The 22,731-nt window shown below is 39.9% G+C and overlaps 1 protein-coding gene across 1 annotated transcript in view; it reads left to right on the top strand.

Annotated features, from left to right (window-relative positions):
• The window catches only part of cfap299 (cilia and flagella associated protein 299), an 80,047-nt gene that overhangs the window by 44,918 nt on the left and 12,398 nt on the right, over window positions 1-22,731 (top strand). The window contains exon 4 of the mRNA XM_013910222.1: window positions 17,925-18,067. Coding sequence (XP_013765676.1) covers window positions 17,925-18,067 — 143 coding nt within the window. The remainder of the gene's footprint in view (window positions 1-17,924; window positions 18,068-22,731) is intronic.

The following is a 22,731-nucleotide window of genomic DNA, read 5'->3' as shown; positions in this document are numbered from 1 at the left end:
GATTAATGTGCACTGGGAGCAAGAGCTGACAATTAGAAAAGTGCTTGCTCACTTCAAACCTTCAAAGAGAAGCCTGCTGTGACAGACACGCACCGCAAATGTTAACATTTCAAATGGGGATCCTGGAGATGTGAAATGTTGAAACGTCTCTGAAGACAAGTGTAATAATGCATAGCATACTTGCTTTGAACAGGAAGGTAATGGCTTCATGTCTGCAAATCACGCTGTGGTAGATTTGCTAAGATCAAACTAATCTCCAAACATTTAAGGAGGAAATTGTGCCCCACCCAGTGGCTTTGAAGTCTGATTTCTTGTCAAAAGATTGACAGTTTACTAAGAACAAGTAAACTAAGTAGAGAACATGTGTGCTTGAGCAACGTGATGCTCTTCATCATTCTAAATCCAAGCAATTTTTTATTTTACTAGATGCTGTCAGCACACAGTAGCTGCTACTGGTTGCTTTTTTTTTATCTAATAGGAGTTAAATGTAAGATATAGAATCTAGTGTCAAAATCAAAATCGTGGCTTTCTACTGTCAAAAAAGTATTTTTTAAGCTGCCATGCCTTTCCATTTAGACTGGCAAAGCTATCCAGGCTGTACCCCTCCTCTTGCCCTGGACAGCTGGGATATGCTCTAGCCCACAGGTGTCGAACTCAAGGCCTCAAGAGCCGGTGTCCTGCAGGTTTTAGATGTGTCCTTGATCCAACACAGCTGATTTAAATGGCTAAATTACCTCCTCAACATGTCTTGAAGTTCTCCAGAGGCTGAACTGATCACTTGATTCAGGTGTGTTGACCCAGGGTGATATCTAAAACCTGCAGGACACCGGCCCTCGAGGCCTGGAGTTCGACACCCCTGCTCTAGCCCAACTGTGATCCTGGATAAGCGGAATTAATGGATGGATGCCTTTCTATCAAACCTCAAGAAATTAATCAAATCAGTTATAGTGCTTGTGTCATGTTAGGGTTTTAGGTAGCAACCTGTTCTGTGGGGACTTGCTACATTCAGTTCAAAGATTCAGTGGATACAAAGAAAGTGTTTAAAATGAAATATGATAATTATTAATTGAACTGTAATGTTAAGGATTTCAAGCATGTGGGATTCTTTCATTGTAGAAGAATATCAATTTTATTTAACCTTTCAAGACTTTCATCTTTAGGAGCAAAATCTGGTCCACATGTGTTCTGAAACATATTAGTATTTAGACATTACACAGTTTTCCATTTTTCTGAAAGTCCTGTAGCAAAGTCTTTGTTGGTGCCGATTCTCGACCTGGAGAATGTTGAGAATTTTTTTGGGGGGGTTTGTCCCATGAACACAATGTAACCTAACATGTGAGTTGAAATGAAAGCTTGGTGTTTAGATTGTGGTAAACAATATCAAGCTGAAGCTTTCTAAGCATTTACTGTGTGGCTTCCTGTCTCAGAGGATGCAAGATGTTGAGGAAATGACTTTGAGATTCAGTAATTTTTACAGCTTTATGTGGTTGGTCACGGTTTTGAGTTATGTGGCATTTGGAAATCTTGCACCAGCAAGATTCGGACAAGAGGGCACAAGAGGGCATTTCGTTGATCCTGAAACATTTCCAAAATCTTGTTTTTACTTGTGTCAGGTATGCTGCGGCATTTCTGTAGTTTTCAGTCCTTGAGTCCCTACAAGCCGACCCTTAGACAGCACTGTTTCTAAAATAGGTTGAGATGCTGTGTAAAATAAAACTACGACTGTTTTATTCTTGAAAATGTATATACTTATTTTGAATTTCACACCAGTAGCACTGCAAGTGTTTGGAAACTGTGACTTTATTTTTTGCTTTCTAATGTTAAAATTGTTTATAATACTGTGTTTTCTGGGATATTTTCTTCAGCGTTAATAAAGTAAACATTTGCAAGTGACCCATGCCAGTGTTTGCAAAGCTGCCCTGAGGACACAAAGTGAAAGTGATATACATTTCTAACAAAAATTTGAATTAAGCACTGTGTAACTGATCCTCAGATGATTGGATTATCTTTTTAAGAACATTTCACACAGCATCCAAACTGTGTGAGACAGCGTTGCATTACTGCTCAGTGTATATAAAACTCAAGAAGCAATATTTCTACACAATGAGTGAGCAACTTCACCACATTTGGACCATTGCAGACATGTAGTCAGGTAAAAACGTGGGAAATAAAGACATTAAACCCCTTAGTCTCTCTTCATCTGACAAAAGCAAAACTAACCTTTGTCCAAGACAAAGAAGGAAGGAAAATAATTATGCCTCAGGGGATTTCTGCAAGAGTGTTTTCACAGTGGTCAGCTCCCTCAAAGCATCCTTTTTTCTTTTTTTGTATTTACTACACCTGTGTTGGCTTTTGAAGTCTTTTGATTTTTTTTCTTCATGCCATATAAACAACCCTTTGACAACTTTTTTTAACACTGTCTCATAAAGACATTGGCGTTTGACTTTACTTCCTGTGTTGACTAGAACAGATAAACTATCAATCCTGGCAATGCATTTGCTTTGTTTCACTGCAACAGAATGAAGTAAGATGTATGTTTGCCTTACATTATTGAGATCTTTGCTTTTAATTTGTGTAGCTTGAGTGGATTTGAAGTAAGAAACCAGGAAACGGATAATGGACGAGTGTAACACATGTACACGTAAAAATCTAGGCTTAAATTTGTTGACATTTAATTTAATGTTAGAGAGCAGCTTTTGGTTCATAACGTTTGCGCCACATAGCAAAGACTAAATATTGTCAGAAGTATGAAGTGAATCTTCAGATACCAGCAGTCCTTATAGAAGCTGTTGGTCGCCCTTTAAATTCTACTAAGTGTTGCAGTGAAAGATTGGTATGTGTTTACTACTGCTGGATCATCGTCATGTGGTTACTGTAGCCAACATCTCCGCTTAAAATAGTGACTTTGTGAGCCAGGGCACTGCTGTATCTTCTAAGCTGCAGATGCAGCTGACCAATGTAACATGTATTTGCCTCCACTCAAAAATCTGTTAAAACATCCGTCTCAAATAACAGGAAGGGAGTGCACTCAAAAATAAAGTTGTTTGTGGCAGCCTTGTTCGAGCCTACTTTAGAACTACGGGCACTGTGTAATTTCTGCATAGCTGCACTCTGAGTAACTATACGACAACTTAAACCACATTAAAGTTATTTGTCCCCAAGGTGATAATAAGTATTCGGACCACTAAGATGACTTCCCGATTCCAGCCAAATGATTCAAGAATTTTTGTAATCTTGACTTTTGCATCATTTGCTGTATGTCATCTTGGTTTAGGCCAGTTGTGGAGATGCTGTCATACTGTAGTTCATAGAAGCTCATAAAATGTGTTTAGTAGCTATTACTCAGTTTCACATAACATGCAGAAAATCTTCTACTTTACTTTCCCCTTTACTGACTTTTCTTTTTTTTGCATAGTTTCAGATCACCAAACAAATTAGAATATTAGACAAAGGTAACCAGAGTAAATACAAATACAGTTTTTAAATGATGATTTCACTCATTGAAGGAAAAATGTTGTCTAAACCTACCTGGCCCCATGTGCAGACATAATTGCCCCCTAAACCCAATAACTGTTTGTGCCACCCACCTTGCAATGAGTCTTTCACTCTCGGTGGATGAATTTTCACCCACTCTTCCAAGCAGAATTTTTGTTTCATTCAGCCAAACCGGAGGGTTTTCCATCATAAGAACGTGCCAAAGCATCTCAATCTGATTTAAATGTTTTCTTCTTTTTGAACCATTTAGAGGCAGACCTGCTGGTGTGTTTAAGGTCATTGTACTGCTACGTGACCTGAGTCCACCTTTTCAGGGCACAAGCTGATGGCTTGTCATTCCCCTTCAGGAGTTTCTGAGTTCGTGGTCCATCAATTATCAAGTTGTTCTGAAGCAGTAAAGCAGCCCCAGATCATGACACTATCACCACCATGTTTGACTGGTGATATGATGTTCTTTATATGATACGCTTTTTTTTTGTAACGGGACGCAAACCTTGCAAATTACTTTTTTTTTTAATGTGAGCAGGTGGGTTTGGATAGTTTTGGCTTCTTATACCACTAAACATGCATATTTTATGTTTCCTGATTCAGGCGTTTGTATTAACCAATGAGGTCATGTGAAGTCAGTGGCAATAGCTTTGATAGCTTTAGAAGGCATAAAAAACAAAGGAAGCAATGAAATAGTTTGGAGAGAAGATATATAAAGAACGTTGTTTTGGCAGTGAAAGCGATTTAGTTTAAAAATAAAATGTCACTGATTGATTTATGAAATTTTCTTTATTTTAAGCCTGAGTGTTGTGTTTTTACTGCTGCTATGAATTTGTTGTTGTTGTTGTTGGTTCAAGAAATTACCATATTTGGGCAGGGAATGTTTTAGCTATTGCTAACCAGATTGGTTAGCAAATACAATAATATATCATATGATATAGTTTACCACCAGCAAGCCATATTATTGCTTAGATAATTCAACTGGAAAAACTTTAAAAGGCGCCATCAGTGCAAACACAGTAGAGAAATCCAGTTTAAATGAGCTTTAAGCCTTAACAAAATCCAGACAGGTGAGTTTTGATAACATTCACCCTCTTGCAGTTATCATGAAGAGGAAAATTGTCCATAGAAGTCTGTTCTGTTTGCAAATGTGTATTGTTGAAGGTAGACATTTTAACAAATGTCTTAACTTGTGTGGTGATGCGACATTATGATCCTCAGTGAGAGGAAGAAGCAGCGATACATGTGTGTGAATGGGAGGGAGACAGGTGCTACAGGTGCAGGTAAAGTGAAGCAAGATGTGTTTAAATACCTGGGATTAACCATCCAAAGCAACAGACAGTGCACAAGATGAAGAGGAAGGTGCAGGAAGGGTGGAGTGGATAGGATGATATGTGACAGAAGGATAGCAGGAGGAGTGAAAGGGAAAGGTTTACAAGATGGTAGATCTGCTATGATTTATGGTTTGGAGCAGGTGGCACGGACAAAAAGACAGGAGGCGGAGCTGGAGGTGGCAGACAGATTTTCACTGGAAATAACCAGGATGGATTAGAAATGAGTTCCTCAGCTTAGATTGAGTATTTTGTAGACAAAGTTCTAGACGAGGTTGAAATGGTGTAGAGAAGGGTGGTGGACATACTGGACAAAGGATGTTGAAGATGGAGCTGCCAGGCAGGAGGAAAGAGGAAGACCAAAGAGAAGATTCATGGATGTAGTGAAGGAGGCAGGTGTGACAGAAGAGCATGCTAGGGAGAGGTGGAGGTGCAGGTGGAGGCATCCACTGCGGTAGAAGAAAAAAGAATGAACTATGTAACTACTGGCCATCTTGGCGTGTTGTTAGAGCCTGGCTGATGTTGACTGGCCAATCACATGCATTTGCATTTGTGTTTAGGTATTGTTTGAAATGCATTCAAATTTGAAACGTGAGGTTTTTCGATTGTTTCTTCTTTTCCCCCTGGCTTCAACCCTATAGTTTACACTGCAAACTGTCTTCATCACATGTGACAGAGCTGAGAAAGCGGTGTTCACAGAAAGTTACTGACTAGTTTGTGCAACATTCAGTCATTCAGGTTCTCCTGGTCCCTTTTTATCATAACTCTTTCAGTGAAAACAACTTTGTTCTTTCACAGCACTAAATCAGTTGTTACAGATGGTACAGCATGTAGCACAGATGACAACATTGCTTGCATGGCCCATTTTCACACAGATGTATAAGAAATCAAATCCTCAGCACGGCTACAGTTACCTGAAGGTCTTCGCCTTTGTTCCGCCAAGAAAACACAGCAGCTTACATTCTGAGCAGCTTCCCACCGAAAAACAAAGACAAGAAAACCTCAAGTTTTGTGTGTCAGGCGTTCATGAACAGGTTCTCAAGGACTCAGATTTTCATAAATGCTTGCTCATAAGCTGTTGGTAATTTCATGCACCTGCACAAGCAGATCTCTGGAAGTAAGTCAGGAAGTTCTTCTTTTTGTGTTTAGGTGTGTTCATCTTTTGTAATAATCCTGTCAAGAAAATACAGTTTCCATGTGATCCACTTTCTATATCACGAAATCACAAGGAGATACAATTTATAGAAACAAAAAATTCTTGGTTTTCGTGGCCCCTAATGCACCAGATCTTAAAGATGATCAGTAATGATTTGAGATAATAGAGGTTTGTGTATTTTCTAGAACTTATTAAAGGGCTTTCTCTTTATTTATACTGTATTCTGTACCCTTGAATAAAATAAAATAGGGTGGGGCCTTCAACATCACTCTTAACAATGAATATGCTCATATTATGCTCAAGTTTTGAATCACATCCTCAGTATATTTGATCTGAACTTCATGACTGTTTTGCTAGTTGTGGTGTACCACAGTTTGTACCCTGCAGTCTTTGGTACAGATGATAAAAATCTTGTTTTAATAAAGGAGGGTCTCAAAATAAAACTGTTTCCTAAAGAAGCCCAGAGCACAGAAAATACCTGTGTTTGCAAAGCAACTTCTGGTCTGTAGAACACTGAAAGATTTTCTTAATGTCTGTGCCAACGATGGGCATGTGGTCAGAAGTGGAGGCCTGAACTGACCTGGAAAAATGAGATTTCTTGAAAGATGGATAGAGTTGTAAATGTCACTGTTACAGTTAAGACCCCCAAAAGAAGTTACAAAAATAAAAATCAATCGTCATGTATGTAATTTGCAGGAAAAATATGAATAACTGCCCTAAAAAACTGATTGGAGGGAAGCAAGATTAAACTATAACTCTAAGATGACTCGTGGTATGCAAGGATTTCTGTAAAGTGTAAAGCTGAGGTAATTACACAATAAGAAGCAATGTTACAGTATTATAGTGACTACTGCAGTGCATTATAATGTATGAATTATAATGTAGCAAGCTGAAAGGTTTATTTATGCTGTATTAATAAGTAAAACTCTGAGTCTTATCTTAGACAAATTGAATATTTAACAAAAGATTACATATAACAGATGAAGGTAGAGTGTGGTTTTGAAAACTGAAGCTATTGATGGGCGATTAGAATCAGAATCAGAATACTTTATTAATCCCGAAGGAAATTATGGGTAAATTAGATGTTTTCGTCTGTCCTACCTTAAAAGCTTACAAAAGCTTACAAAGATTACAAAAAGGTGTCTTTGGTCAGCCCACCACATGTATTTTGGTAAATGTACATATCAATATCAATATTAATAACAATTTTACAACATAAAAATTATGAATATTTTTGCTACAATCAAATAGTCTAAAATGAATCCCATTGCTGTGCCTTAAACTGTCTTTAACCAGGGGCGTGGGGGTACTCCTGCAGTTAAGATGTCTGATTGTATATGGGTTTATGAGAAACTGTCCTCTGGCTCTCTTGCTATTTAACCTGAGAAAACATTCTGTTCACCCATTCGCTAGTTTAAAAATTAATGTATATGTTTTGTTTGTAAATCATAGTCCCCATTAGAGTGAAAATGGACGATAAAGCAGGGTATGCTTTTTGTTTCTCAGTCAGATCCGCCCCTCACTCATTGCATCCAGTTTGCAAACACCAAGATGTTGGTAACCTAAATGTGGACCTCGAGTTTTCACAGCTGGACCTTGCTTTCCAGTGATGTCACAATGTCTTCATCAACTATATTCGATACAGATGTTGCATAAACGATGATGCTGCAATTTAAAATATAAAAAGCACTGGTCATTATGGATGTGGAATCTTGAATTTCTTAGTTACTGCTGAAGCAAACTGTCATAAACTGAGGTTTTCAGGTTCAAGACATGCAGATTTACACCTTGTTTGCACCGAGACTTAAAGAATATTAGATGTTTTAAAGTAGAAGTAAAGTAGGAAGGCTTAAAGAAATGTTGTTTTCCTTCTATACATGGACGGTTGTGTCAGCCAACCAGGTTTAGCATAGAATTTGCACAATAAAAGATTATCTCTACTTAAATAGGATTAAAGTGGCCACAAAGTTAATGACACCATCGCTCTTTTAGACTGTGATTTGCAAACTTGCTAGTGGACAAGCAGCTTTGTTGCACTACTCTCACATATATTTTGGGCTAAACTTGTATTCTTCTTCCCACTGGTAATTTAAAAGCCAGTGGAATGTGGAAAATGATTGTAGGAGTGGAGGGGAGGGAAAAGATATGCCTCGCATGGTCACTTTGGTGTCTGAAATCCGTAGCTGAGATGGCGTTTGACTGATTTGTGTTGCGACCACATGTGCCAGACCCGCCCGCTATTCTCAACCCGTAATTCCTCTCTGCATTCAGGCATGCGACTAATTTACTGTAGGGCCAGGATTTTTTTCTCCTCTCGGGAGTAGAAACTTTACCCTGTTTCTGTTACAGGGCACTGCACCGAGCGCTGTAAGTGATGCCACCTGTCAGGCTGACAGCTTACTCTCCATATGGGGAAGGCCTTTATCAGCTGCAGTTGTGGGGAACAGGAAAATGTATGCCACCTGCCAAATATTTCAAACCTTTTTCTCTTCTTTAGCAGGCTGCAGAGTAATTCTAAAACTTTACTGTCTTTCTGTCTATTAATTTAACAGTGACGTTTTGGCCATCATGAAGTAGCAGCAGCAGCAGCAGTAAAAGCCTTTTCTTTAAACTTAACTCCTTCCTGATACATCAAGGTGCATAGCAGATGATTCACTGATGTCGATCTTGCAAAAGAACGCGGCTTGTTCATAATAGGCCTGCATTTACTGCTCACACACGCTCCCTTCTTAGTTCCAGATTAGGAACTAAAGTGATATATTGGGTTTTCTACAGTGTTTTCATTGAGTTGTGTCTACTCCACTCAGAGTGGCTCCAGTCGATATGAACTGATGCAGTCAGAGGAAAAACTGCAGAGCTGCACCGTGGGCCCAACTGAGGAGGTTTTAATAGAATTTCTAAAACATCAATTGCAAAAAGCAGGATAGCATTTTCTGATTTCGAGTGCCCTGTAATTTGAAGTGTGTGGGTTCAAGCCACTTATTTTGTGGTGATGGCTTTACTGGCGGGTTCTCCAAAAAGACAGAGGCCAATGCAGCCAAGGGTTGAGCTAGCTGCCTTGCCTTTCCTTGCTGACTGACTGAGCCGCTTCCTCTTTGGTATTTGGCCATAGTTGTTCTGCCCGTACGGCTAACCTCAGTGGGTGTAGCTGTCCACTGTTGGGTGTTTAGAAAGCTCAACAGCAGGACACCTGTTTCTGGATTTATTTACTTCATTTCTTGCGCAAACAGTCATGTAATCTGTTTATGGATGCATTTGAAGAGCAAATAAAGTAAACACATGTTTTTGTTTTTGTTTTTTGTTTTTTCAGAAATGACGTCTAAACCAGAATTAGATATCCTGTATTTTAACATCCACCTAGAATCTCGTGCATGTCCAGGAAAATATATCCAAACATACTGTGTATTATAAAAAATTTATTCTGGACCTTAGGTCGCATGACTTCAAAACACTGTATTCTGTCTTTTGTGCACTTTTGGACATTTTTATGGTCTTTAGCAACAAAAGCATGTGTGCATACACTCTGTGACGATCTAAAACTCTTTTAGCTCGGTGCTTTTCATACAATCATTTAAAAAATATTTGTACCATTTTGTGTGGCCTGACCAGCCTTTGTGCAGTGCCTTAAGTGAATACAGATATAACATTAAACCACAGTGTAGAGCTTGAAGTCCTTTTGAACAGTTCACTTGTGCATTTTTGCATCCGGTGCCAAGACATCTGTCTAGAGACACACCCTGTAATTATAAGTGAGAGAAAAAAAGAAATGTCTTTTGATTATTTCCAATCCTTATTGCATACATATACTACAGCGTCTGTTAAGGCAATTACATCTTTTATCTGTAAATTAAAGATTTTATTTTTCTATAAGGTAAGATAAGCCAATAACATGATAAGACGAAAATGGCGAGGTGTAGAATAGAAGTTGTTCCCATTAAAGCTGCTGAGCAGAAGTTACCAGCTTTATTTATTTATTATTTTTGTAGTTATAGACCTGTTTTAAAATTCCACTCGGCTGTGGGTTAATGCAGCAACATTCACTGGAAAGGGTGGCTGCAGTATATCAGTGGTTGAGGGTTGTGATGAAAGGGTATGCTAAAGACTGCTTCAACAGATTATGGCTAGCAATGCACAAACAGTTCACAACCCTCTGCTCTTGTACCTGCTCTCTTGTAAGACGCAAACTCTAACACATTTTAATCATTGCATATATTAGATGTCTCTGTGTTGTGGTATTTTTGTAGCTCGTTACCTAAAGTCTCTTCAAAATAGCTCTGATACACACTGAATTCAGCTGCTGGCTCGTAGAATGAATTCATAGCAATTTAAACCATGTAAGTATTTTTTGTGGTCTCAGTAGTTTAATCATAGGTGATGACTTCAACCCCAACCTCTGTGCTGTTCTTCCAAACCCTGGCAATTGTGACAAAAGATAATAATCATTCTGAGGGATACACATCAAATCTATTTGCAGTTTTTACAAAAAAAACCCCAAACCAAAACATGCTTTCTGCCTGCCTTCAACATTAGGTTAGCATTAGAATTCAGTGCTAGGGTTTGGGTCATTACTGAGGTCAATTATTCTTTACCAGAAGTGATTCGTCTGCAGGGAATACATGAAAGAAAAATCACAATTTGATTAAAAAAGGCTGCTGTGAGCCACAATAACAAGATAGAATAGAATAGACCTTTATTGTCATTGTACATGCATGTGCAACGAAATTGTAGGTGCTCCACAACAACTGCTCTGGAATAAAATATAAGTAGTAAACAGCAGGAAGAATAGCAAACAGGAAAATGTATACAATCAAGAGGGATATATCCAAAACAACATAAATATATATATATATAAATAAATAAGAGAAAGGCACACATTGGAGAACAAAATACTTGCAAAGTACTCAGAGGTAATGCAAAGAAAAGACTTGGTCTGAAGGAGGCTGTGTGTGATTCGCCTGAGTGATGAAGGTTACTCACACTATGGCTCAGATTGGTGAGGTGGGTGGGCAGGGGTGGGGTTTGGGATGGGGGTTGTGTTTGTTAACAGTCCAAATGGCCCAGGGGAAAAAAGTGTTTGTGAGTCTGGAGGTGTGGGACCTGATTGACCTGAGGCGCTGACCAGAAGGCAGCGGGTCAAACAGGTGGTGGGCGGGGTGCAAGGGGTCACCTGTGATGGCCCTGGTTTTCCTGAGACATTAGGATCTGGCGATGGTCTCCAGGGGTGGCAGAGGGAAGTCAGTGATTTTTTTTGGGCGGTGTTAATTACCCTCTAAGGCTTTCCTGTTTTCATTAGTGGCCCCTGCGTACCAAACACCCAGGCAGGAGGAGAGCACGCTCTCCATTCAGCAGCAGTAGAAGGCCAGCAGCAGCTTCTGGTCCAGGTTATTCTTCCGCAGGACACTGAGGAAGTGCAGCTGCTGCTGGCCTTCTTTATCAGGGCGATGGTGTTGTGGGCCCAAGTGAGATCACCGGAGATGTGGATGCCCAGAACCTGAAGTTTGACTCAGATTCCACCCGCTCTCCACTTATAATAAGAGGATAGAGGACCTGTTTGTGCCTCCTGGGGTAAAAATACACAATGACTCATACTTTCTCCTGTGTTTGCATGTTTTGTTTTTGTGTTTTTCGTTCTCCCCCCTGTCCTTGTGTCTGTCTACTGTTTTGCAACAAAATATATATTAATATAATGTTTTTACTTAAACTCTTAAACCTAAAAAGAGAGGGAGGGGGGGGGGGGGGGGGGGGGGTTCTCTATTCAGGTTTCTGCTCCACAGCACAGCAGCATGAGTGACAGAGGATGGATGGGTGGATGAATGGATGGATGGCATTATTATCAGGCCAGTTCAGATTTGGTGAAGCCTTTTCAGAAGCAAAGCTGTTTGGAACAATTAGCATGTCATGCACATAGCCTGGTTGCTAAGATTATTGAATAAGTTGTTAGCGTTGCTCTCTTTTTTTTTTTTTAAGTCACTGCCTTAGTGCCGGCTAATGTAGGTTACTGACTGCTTTGACCTGGTTCATTGCCTACACTCTTCAAGTAAGTGAACGCGGGCTCTGGATCACATGTCCTACAGGATGTGTAATTCGGGTAGATCCCCACAGATGCAACACACCTCACCACATATGGTTTCTGCCATTGCATCTATTACACAAGCAGCCTGTGTGAAGTCACTTCCAAGTCAAATAAGCAATGAGCCCCCCCCCCCTTATCCTACTCCTGAACCCCTCCTTAAACCCTCTGACAAACACACATATGTTTCTCAAGGAATATCCAGAAAGGGGACAAGGGTAAAGCCAAAAAAAGGGCTCTCACCTCAAAACATTCCTGCAGTACAGGCCATGTTTTCCTTACCCCAACAAATTTACACAGTTGTTAGTGATGGCCCGGGATTCCTCCTAAAGCGTAGCCTACCAATAATAAACAGTATGGCAGCTGACACCGCAAGACACCTGCACGGCTCCCTGACACTGCAGGATTGTTCCCAGGGACTGGGGGCATGTGGGTGTGGGCTGAAGGATGGGGGAAGTGGAGGCAATGAGGGCCTTCAGACAGGTTGGTGGTGTCAGTGTGTGTGTGTGTGTGTGTGTGTGTGTGTGTTTGGGATGGGGGAGAGAGGTTGGTGAAGGTGGTAGTAAACAATCAGTTCTCTACACAGGTTTACTGATATGATTTTATTTATGTGAGATTGTGTACAACGTGCAAAAGATAATACATTTTGCTGTTTCACTATTTGAGACCATTACATTACAGCCTATTTTATTACTCTGTTTCTTATTTTTAGTGGAACACTTGTTTTTTCAATATGAATTCTTTGCTTTACCTGTGTATTCTCTTATTACCTAACACAACAAGTAAAATACATCAGAGCCAGCCCTACACACAGGGAATTACAGTCCAGTCGCTAGATTTAAAACCGTTCAGATCCACTGAATGCCAAGTTGATTAATTAATATCTTTTATCCTGTCTTCCTTCTCTCTCCCCAACCGGTCGCAGCAGATAGCCCCACCCTCCCTGAGCCTGGTTCTGTCGGAGGTTTCTTCCTGTTAAAAGGGAGTTTTTCCTTCTCACTGTCGACAAAGTGCTTGCTCAAAGGGGTTCATATGATTGTTGAGTTTTTCTCTGTATGTATTATTTTAGGGTCTACCTTACAATATAAAACACCTTGAGGCGACTGTTGTTTTGATTTGGTGCTGTATTAATAAAATTGAATTGAAGTGAATTAATGTGCTTCGTCTTGTTTTATTTTGCGTTTTCTCAGATTTCACTCATTGACTGACCAAAAGCAATGTTGACTTAAAATTTAAATAAGGAATCATTAGATTAAAGGATATGTGGTACTTCAAAAGATAATAACACTCACCAGCCATTTCAATTATATTTATATATAGTATATTCAAATATTTTAATCAATGCAGTTGTATTTTTATAGCAGCAGTTCACAGAAACACTTGTTTTAAGGTGCTTCATATTGCAAGGTAAAACTCTATAACCCCAACAATCGCTCCTTTGACCACGTGCTTGGTGACCCTCTGGACAGGAAAATACCCATTTAATAGGAAGAGACCTCCATCAGAACCAGGATCAAACCGGTTCTGGGTTGAAGTAAAAGAAAAGCGTTAAAAGGTTATAAGTAACAAATGGGGCAAAACACAAACTATTGGAAATGAAACTTTTCTTCTCCAGCTGGGCACTTCTACTACTCATGTTCTGATTACTGGACAACTCTCTCGATCTCCTGATCTATGGTTGCCTCCATCTATCCTACAGACATATTTAAGTGGCTTCTAAAATCGAAGCTTCAATTTCCTTGTTGCCACTTAGCTCTATTCAGCTCTAATTTGGCATTTTTCTTTCTTTCTGTGTCATACCCACCACACAGGCAAACATACAGTCACACACACATTCAGACGTCTCATGCTCCTTTGCAGGTTTTCAAGTGGTCTGGCCATTGTGTCCCCACCTGTAGAACATTGTCAAAGCACAAAGGAAGACCTCCTGTCAGCTTCTGTTTGATGTGATTTGATTTTGTATAGCCCTCTCAAACTGTACGTCCATGGGGCTTTGAAAGAAAGGCCAACAGCATGTGGAGTAATTTACATGTGTGTGTCAAGGAGGTATTGAGTTCCTCTCAATTTGTCACAAACCTCAAAAATCCTGCTTACTAACAAACATGCTTACTTTTGTATGGAAGTGCTTTTATTTGGACTTTTTTAAGGTTGTATAGTCAAAAGAACTTGTAGATGGTTTGTTGTGTTTCGTGGCCACAGGTAATACTTCACTTGCGTACAAAAAAAAAAAAAAGAGTTTCAAACTGAATATTGAGTATCACAAAAGGCTGGAATCTCTACCTGAGACTAGTTCAGCGCTCAGCTGCTCAAGCATTAAATAGACTGATGTTTGCCATAAAGTGGGGCCCCTTACTCGCCGCCCTGTGAGGTCACAGCACCTGTTCTTGGTAATTGCTGGCAGGTGATGTAAGGCCTCCGCTTGTTTTCCATGGTGTAAGGTGGAGGTCCCCCTGCTCCCTCCTACAAGGCGGCTGGAAACTCATGTTGCTTGTTTGGAGCAAATAATAGAGTCTGACTCGTTTGTTCTGCTTTCCCTGCGACCTGTGAGTGAAATGACTCTTTACCCACCTAATTGTAGTTCCAGAAATATGCAATGGCTTGTTTTTGATGGATGGACCATATTGATTTGATATAATTTTCAGTCCTAATTTTCCAGAAACTTCTGTCAAAGACTATTTTCTCAAGAAGTTATACTACAAAAAAAGAAACTTTTACAGAAAGAGAAATGCTAAGTAAGCAAAACATTTAAAATACTGTTGCATTTGTTGGTAATTCTAAAATTTTAGTCACATTTTAGTGTAACTACTAGAGTCTTGAAATACAGTTACTCAACTCAAAATAAGGTCAACAGTACAGAAACTCAGGAGGTCTTAATATCAGACAAGCTTTGAATAAAACACCAGAGCCTAAGAAAAAAAAGGATTTGTCATGTCATCATTTTTCCATGAGAAACTTTGAGCAAGTACCCTCGCCAACCATTATTTTTTTGTACATTGTGGGATTTTTGATTTTACTTCCAAACACGATTATTTGCGTAATCTGGTCTACTTGGTGAAAATCATAAGCAGAGCCAAAAACTGAGAAAATCTTTTAATATATTTTGTTTACAAGTCATACTAATAATACAAATGGAAAGTTGTCTTTGCAAAATCTGAATAAAAATACATTATTTTTAGCTAATGGGATTATATGATCATCTGAGCAGTCAGACCCTTAGGTTCTCCATCTCTTGTAGAAAAGTCTCATTGGCAGCCTCGTATCAAATTTGAAAACTTAGTGTTCGTTTTTCAAATAAAAGTTATGTTGATCTTGATCATTGATTACTGTATATAATCCTTTTCAGTCATACAGTCAGTACTTCTTATTATTACAACAGTATAATATATTTTATATCTGTACCCCATGTTGCATATGCACCTTGTGGGTTGAAAAGGAACAACACTCTATGTCCACTATGTGTTGTGGTATTGACAATTAGGCAGACTTTGACTTTGACTAACTTCCTCGTAGTGGTGCAGCTTCTCTAGATTAACACTAAAGTGGAACAGAACCTGATCAAATGAATTGTAAATTGGGGAACTTCCCCCACGTGTTACATTTACATTGTGTTTATGTCCAATAAGTACCATGATTCTCATGACCTGTCCATTCGCGTTGCCCTGAAAGTAAAATTCCAAGTGGATAAAGTATTACACAACCAAAGAATCCCCACAGTTTCCATGAAAAATAAATTACATGAAAATATCTTGTTAAGGAAAAAAACTTAACAAGAGTTACCTCTTGCATTTTGATCCAAGAGGTAACTTTTAAATTCACATGATGGTACACACAATGTGTATTGTTAATGTCATGATATAACCTTGTTGCAGTTACGTTCACTCAGATTGACAAGACCTGAACACATCTAAGAGCTGAAGGCTGTATAAAAATGAGACGTTTTAAGTGTTACAGTGTGAAACTGAGGACACTGAAAATTGTGGACTATTTTTTTTTGTTTGCACCCCAAAGACAAGCTAAACTGTTATTGTTTTAATCAGAATTTCTGACCATCTTTGTCTTTGCTGGGTCCACCTGATGATGTCTTTTCAAGGCTGGCTGCAGGAGGACAGAAGCCAGTAGATAGGGTATATGGCTCAGTCCTCCAGCCAGCTGTGAACCTGATAGCATCTGTTTTAAACGTTTGAGAGGTGGAGAGAAAGCAGCCCTCTTTTCGTCTGAGCTCTGGAGTGCTAGTTATCTCATGCCTTTTTAGTAAAGGGATCCACAGATGGCCCGTGTCCTGACAGCTATACAAATGTGATATCACTAGCTGAGGTATTCCACAAGGATCCTCTTACTGTGTTACTGTAGGCCGAGAAGTGGGACTCATTCATGCTCAGAGTAAACAAAACAAGTCGGCCACAAAAAGACTTCTCCTATCTCAAGACGAGGCAGAAAAGACAGAAAGAAAAGCTGCTTTCTTGTCTTTGTGAAGGCAGACAAAACAACCTCTTCACACCTGAGTGTGTCTCCTGTTCAGTTCTTTCCACGCATTGTCATCCTGTGTTATCGAAACCATCGAATCGACATGAAAAGATCATTTCATGTTCGGCTGTCGCCTGAGGGGGTTTGGATAACTTGGCTTCCATTTGCTTTGTCTGATTCCAGTGACGGAACCATTCGTCATCATCTTTTTTCTCAGGTTGTGTCTAGTTTGAACTCATTTCAAAGACATGATGAGCAGTCATGAAGCTGTCCTTAGAAGTATGTGTTTTGCTGGCAGTGAAGAATCCAAACCTGTTCATGGTGTTTTAATCAGATCGTGTTTGAGTTAAGGTGGCCCAAGTGTCGCCTGCACATCCTGTGTTATGGTGAATGGCCTGTATTTACTACTCCCTAAGGACCCCAAAGCGCTTTACACATGCAGTCATCCACCCATTCACACACACATTCACACTGGTGATGGCAGCTACATTGTAGCCACGGCCACCCTGGGGCGCACTGACAGAGGCGATATTTCATATTCTAAGCTAAACAGGCATTCAGCTTATATTTTGCTCCCAGTTTTGGTGGTCTCTGTCAAGGCCTGCACTGTTTTGTTACATAAATAAATGTAATGTACTGGCAACCCTGCTGTTAGAAGTCTACTGTAAAGGGTGATTGCCTGTGTGCCTGATAGGACCCCTCTTGAGTTGTTGATTTATGCCTGTCTGGTAGGTTTTCAATTGTTTCAGACCAAGTCCAAAGACTTTAAACATCAAGGCATGGGTCTGTCATTTTCATGTAATTTTACTAGACTGACTTGGTCTGAAATCACAACTTTGCTTCAAAGAGCTTACAAAATACACAACACATGACACCCTGTGTCCTTAAACCCTGAAATCTGGATAAGGAAAAAAAAAAGCGAAACCTCAAGTGGAACAATGAGAGAGGGTTCCCTCTACGGGATAGGTTTTTTCTGACTTGACTCTCCCTCCCTTTCCACCAAAGAGTCCTTATATGACACACAACATCGAGTTTTAAGTAAGCACTTCATTTTTTATGTCATTTAAAAGTACATTCTTCCCCCAGCTGTAGGTGTTTTGGAACGGAACTCAGACTTTAGTTACTGTAAGTGGAAGGACTCAGACCGTGTCCCACGCTAGTATCTGAGCAGGATATTTTGTAGACATCCCACTTCTGCAAGCGAGGCCTATTGAAGTATAACATAAGTTGGACTCATTGCTGATTTGAACCTGATTCAAAGTAAAACACGACCCTTTATATTTCAAAGTGGGAGGATTTGTAACAGATCCCTTCTATCTTTCCACAAGTGACTTTTTCCTCACTGGCTGTTACTCAGGAGAGGTTTGATGGTCATGATTATTTACACAGAGGGTTTCCTTCTTTTTCTCTCTTTTTACAGTCGGTCATTTTCATAAGGGATCATAATACTCTTGGACAGGAAGTATCTGGCTATATAGACTACGCCCACAGACTCAAGACCCAAGATTTTGAACCATATTTCAGTGGAAAGAAGAGGCTCATGCCAGCGCGCTCAGATTTATGGTAAGTCTCCTTCCATTGTAACATGTCCACATTGGTTTAAGAAGCCTTTACTCAGGTGGGATTTGACAAAATTTGAAGTGTAAGGAAATCATATTATCCAAGAATAAAAATTCACATTGTCGTGAGACACCAATATAGGTTTGGAAGGAGCTCTTTAAAAAGCAGAGTATGGTTGATACATACAGAGCAAGCTGCTGTGAGCTGAAAATGTAGAATAAATAAATAATAATAAAGTAGAGCTGCCAAAGTGCAGAACTTCTCTGGCTGACGCAGACGTGACTGAAGTCTCGATTTAAACAGACTGAGATCATGAGATTATTTTTAATGTATAGCTGATGACTGTGAAACAAACTGAAGACAATCCAGTTTCTTCAGTGTGACAGCATTTTAGATTGCTCTTTAGTTCGTGGGGGGCCTGGACACAGTTCCTTTAAACAGGTTCCTTTTAGGTCTTCCTCTTTGTTTGTAATTCTGTTTTCCACTGTGCCAAATCTCCCGGAAGAATTTGTTGGAGAAGGCAAAGATAGAGTGACAAAAACAGAGGAATGGAGAAGCATCACATTAAAGTTAGGGTCCTTGAATTTAATTCAAAACCAGCTGTCAGTACTGTGGCATCTCTGTAAGGTTTAAGTAAGGTTTCATTAAGGGTGAAGGGATAGGAACATTTCACTAACCCACAGTGACTTTCTGTGCTTTTATTTATCAGTCACCAAAGTTAGACTAACACATTTTCAGTCATACATGTGTACTGTACGTTTGACAATTCGAGGGTCAGCACCGGTCACACAATCCCAGAACAAGCCATCAATGAACTGCTGACCTTACAGGTGTAAGCTAAAATCTCCACTCTACTATTCAGCAAGGCAGGTGACATCTTTATAATTCCTGGTCTATCAGGATAGCTGTTTACACAGAGAGCTGTCAGCAGATTACCAGAGCCAAAACCATTCCCACATTCCACATATTCATGCAGACTAACACCTTACAAACATTTCAGATACGTGCGAGAAATCCCAAAAGGACAGACACAACCGGAGAAGGGTGAGAATGAGAGTGTAATACGTGGTTTTATTCAGAGTTCAGCCAAACGGCACACAGCCTGTTTGACCTCGGTGACAGAACAAGGTCTATAACATCCTAATGTAGATAGCTTTTCACGCTGAAATTCTGCTTTGTTTTTCATGCTGTGAATCTCATTTTTCTACTTTCAACATTTTTATAAACAACTTTCCGTCTTCATGTGTGAACCCCACCAACAAGGCTGCATCACTGAGGACAACATATTATAATCATGACGTTTTTGTCTTTTTAATGTGGTTACAAAGAAATACTGAGTATATTAATAAAAAGTTTGGATTTTGTAAACAGCATCTGTAGTTTGTTGGAACCAAAAGCTGCTTCATAAGCACATTGTCCAACAACAATATTCAAAATGCTAAATGGCAGTCTTAGAGAAAACTGCTATTGTTCCAGCAGTCAGAAGACAAGAATGACAGTTGGGGTTTTATTTTTGGAAGTGGTTTCCCCTTCCTTTTGAAACCAAAGTGTCAGACATGTGAAGCTTTGTTGTTTTATTTATCCATTTCTCACCACGTGTTCCGACACACAACCCCGCTTGTGGCCTTGAACTCGACCTCCTCTCTGGTGAGTAGAAGCCCTAACAAGCTCTAGGTGTGAGTCATTGGGTGAGCATGCCTGGAGGTAAAACCTACTCTCTAATGATGCTTTTAAGACACCCCTCACCACCCCGCCCCACCACCATCGACCCGCACCCCCATCTGACTTGCCGCTCCCTCTCTCCGACTCATTTTTCAGTCACTAAAACTTCATCAGATTTACACGTCTCCTTGTCTTTATTTAACTTCTCTAAACTTGCCTTCCATGCTACCGCTCCCCTTTTCTCCCCTCATATGTCATCTCCCCCCCCCCCCCTTTTTTTTTTTCATCTCTGTCGGGAACAATAACACCCAGTGTGGTTGCCGCTAAGAGGGAGCAGATGCTGGAGCTGCTGCCCACTCAGTGCACTAAACCTCCCACCGCAGGACTCTGAATCCTGTCCCTCCTCCTCCTCCATAGCCACAAAGAACACAGGGCAGCGACACCAGCGCCAGCTCTGGCCTCCACCTCCCATCTCCAGCAAGGAAGGGTGGATAGGTTCACGTATGCAGCCTTATGGGGGTGTAGCAATAGCAGTACTGTCCTCTTGGACTAAAGTATGAAGATTTAAAGATATAAAATACTAGAGAAAAAACATTATCGTTGAAAACCAAATGTGTTAAATGTACAGTTTATCTGTTCCACAAGTTTGATGTGGAAAATATTTCTAACTTTCCAACTTTGTGTAACAGGTGCCTGTGCTGTTTGGAAAAAAAGAAAGAAAAGGATATTCATGACTAAATACATACGACTTCCCCTCTGAGTAATAATAATAAAGGAGAAGAGTTGTCGTCTCTTATATCTTACTACAACCTTTAGTTCCTATTTAAAATCACATCTGGTTACACAGGCACAGTCATTTCACAGTTTAATTTCTTACATGTGAGTTGCAAAAATGGGAAGTGCTCAGTCATGTGACCGATAGAGCTGTGAATGTATTTGTACATAAACAACGAGCCATCCTTCTGAATATTTCCATGGATTCTATAAGAGCAGCAACAATATTCAGCTAAATGCTGGATGTGATTTATTTTAGCACGCACACTCGGCAGGTGGGTCATATAAATATAATTTGTAAGGACACACGTTCTGAGCCTCTGACCTCCAGAGGAAACCTGGTTAAAGTATGTCAAGGACGGGATTCTCCCAATTGCTTCAGAAGAAATTTAACATCTAGAAACTAGTAAACAAGACACAATCTCATAACCAGAAACACAATATTTGCTCTTCTGCTCTACTTACTGTCACCTCAGGGGAAACTGTGGCGTAAGCCTTTAAGTAAATAAAAGCAAAACCTGACACTAATACTGCAAATGGAGGGTGAAAAAAGTGTGTTTTTAGGTTAAATTTGTGAGCTTCCAACATAGACACGCACTGAAGTTCTGACCCTGGTCTAATTAACCCACAGATCTGCAGCTCTGTGCACCCACCTTCCTGCCACTCCAGATGTGCCTACAGCATCTCTGATGTCTATTTAATGTTCGCCAGCTAAGTGACCATCTGTTTATGCACTCTAGCTGTTCCCTTCCTCCGTCTCTTTATCTCTCCCTCTCTTCAGGCCCTGTGTTTAGCCAAGAGTTTTAAGAGGCTGAGCAGCTCACTATATGGGAATCCTAATTGATTTACTGGTTTTTCTGCTTTACATTGTTTATGTTTTGTTCTACTTGAAATCATGCCTCTTCCTGAAAACAAAACTTCTTTCATCTGAAGTATAAAACATCTTTACTCTTCAACAAGTCGTTCAAACGCAAACATTTTAAATTGCTGAATAATATAAATATCTCCTGCCTGCACTGCACGCATTTGCCAACAGACTGAAACAATGAATCTAAAGGATCAGCTCGACTGAAACATATAGCGCATGCCTCTTCTGGAGCCAAAACCATGTTGCCGCCACGCTCTGCCTCTGCAGTGCACCTGTGTGTCTGGCTTCATTTTCTGCTGTGAAAATATTTGCACTGCTGTCCCATTTTATTAAGTTTTAATACAAAAGAGAAACTGTTCCAGCTCTGAAGGTGATTTAGCGGCTCCGTCTCAAGCGTTGCGCCTGGGCTTTGTGGGGGTCGGTGGGATGTTTTATCAAAGCCAGCATGGTAAATATTTGCGGGAAGATTTCATGTCATCTTTGCTGATCTTCACATATGGCACACACATACCCTATTGGCAGGGTTAAATCCAATCAGATTCTTCCCAGTGCTTATGGGTATAGATTGTTTTTGAGGGTTCCAATGTCAGTACCATCGTCAGTCTCTTACCATCTTTCTATCTCATGTGCGTGTAAAATGACAGCGACGACTCTTTAAATACCATAAGAACAAAGGCATTGTGTGTTTCACCCCTTACCGCTGCCCATCAGTATGCTCTTACTCAATGGCTACATGTCAGTTGACATGTAATGCATGTCATACACACAAACAGTTTCACCTTTTCTAAGTTACAAAAATCTTTGCAGTTCAATAATTGGAATAACAGAAGTAAAATACATTTATCAGCTCTACAGTGGCTTGCAAAAGTATTCAGCCCCTTGAACTTTTCCACATTTTGTCACATTACAGCCACAAACATGAATCAATTTTATTTGAATTCCACGTGAAAGACCAACACAAAGTGATGTACACTTGAGAAGTGGAACGAAAATCAGACATGATTCCAAACATTTTTTACAAATAAATAACTGAAAAGTGGGGTGTGCGTAATTATTCAGCCCCCTGAGTCAATACTTTGTTGAACCACCTTTTGCTGCAATTACAGCTGCCAGTCTTTTAGGGTATGTCTCTACCAGCTTTGCACATCTACAGACTGAAATTCTTGCTCATTCTTCTTTGCAAAACAGCTCCAGCTCAGTCAGATTAGATGGGCAGCATTTGTGAACAGCAGTTTTCAGATCTTGCCACAGATTCTCGATTGGATTTAGATCTGGACTTTGACTGGGCCATTCTAACACATGGATATGTTTTGTTTTAAACCATCCCATTGTTGCCCTGGCTTTATGTTTAGGGTCGTTGTCC

The sequence above is a fragment of the Pundamilia nyererei genome, unplaced genomic scaffold, assembly GCF_000239375.1.
Source record: "Pundamilia nyererei isolate P.nyererei 1_Seehausen unplaced genomic scaffold, PunNye1.0 scaffold00038, whole genome shotgun sequence".
NCBI classification, from domain to species: Eukaryota; Metazoa; Chordata; class Actinopteri; order Cichliformes; family Cichlidae; genus Pundamilia; species Pundamilia nyererei.
Note: the sequence above shows the minus strand (reverse complement) of the source record. Positions and strands in the feature narration are given on the sequence as shown.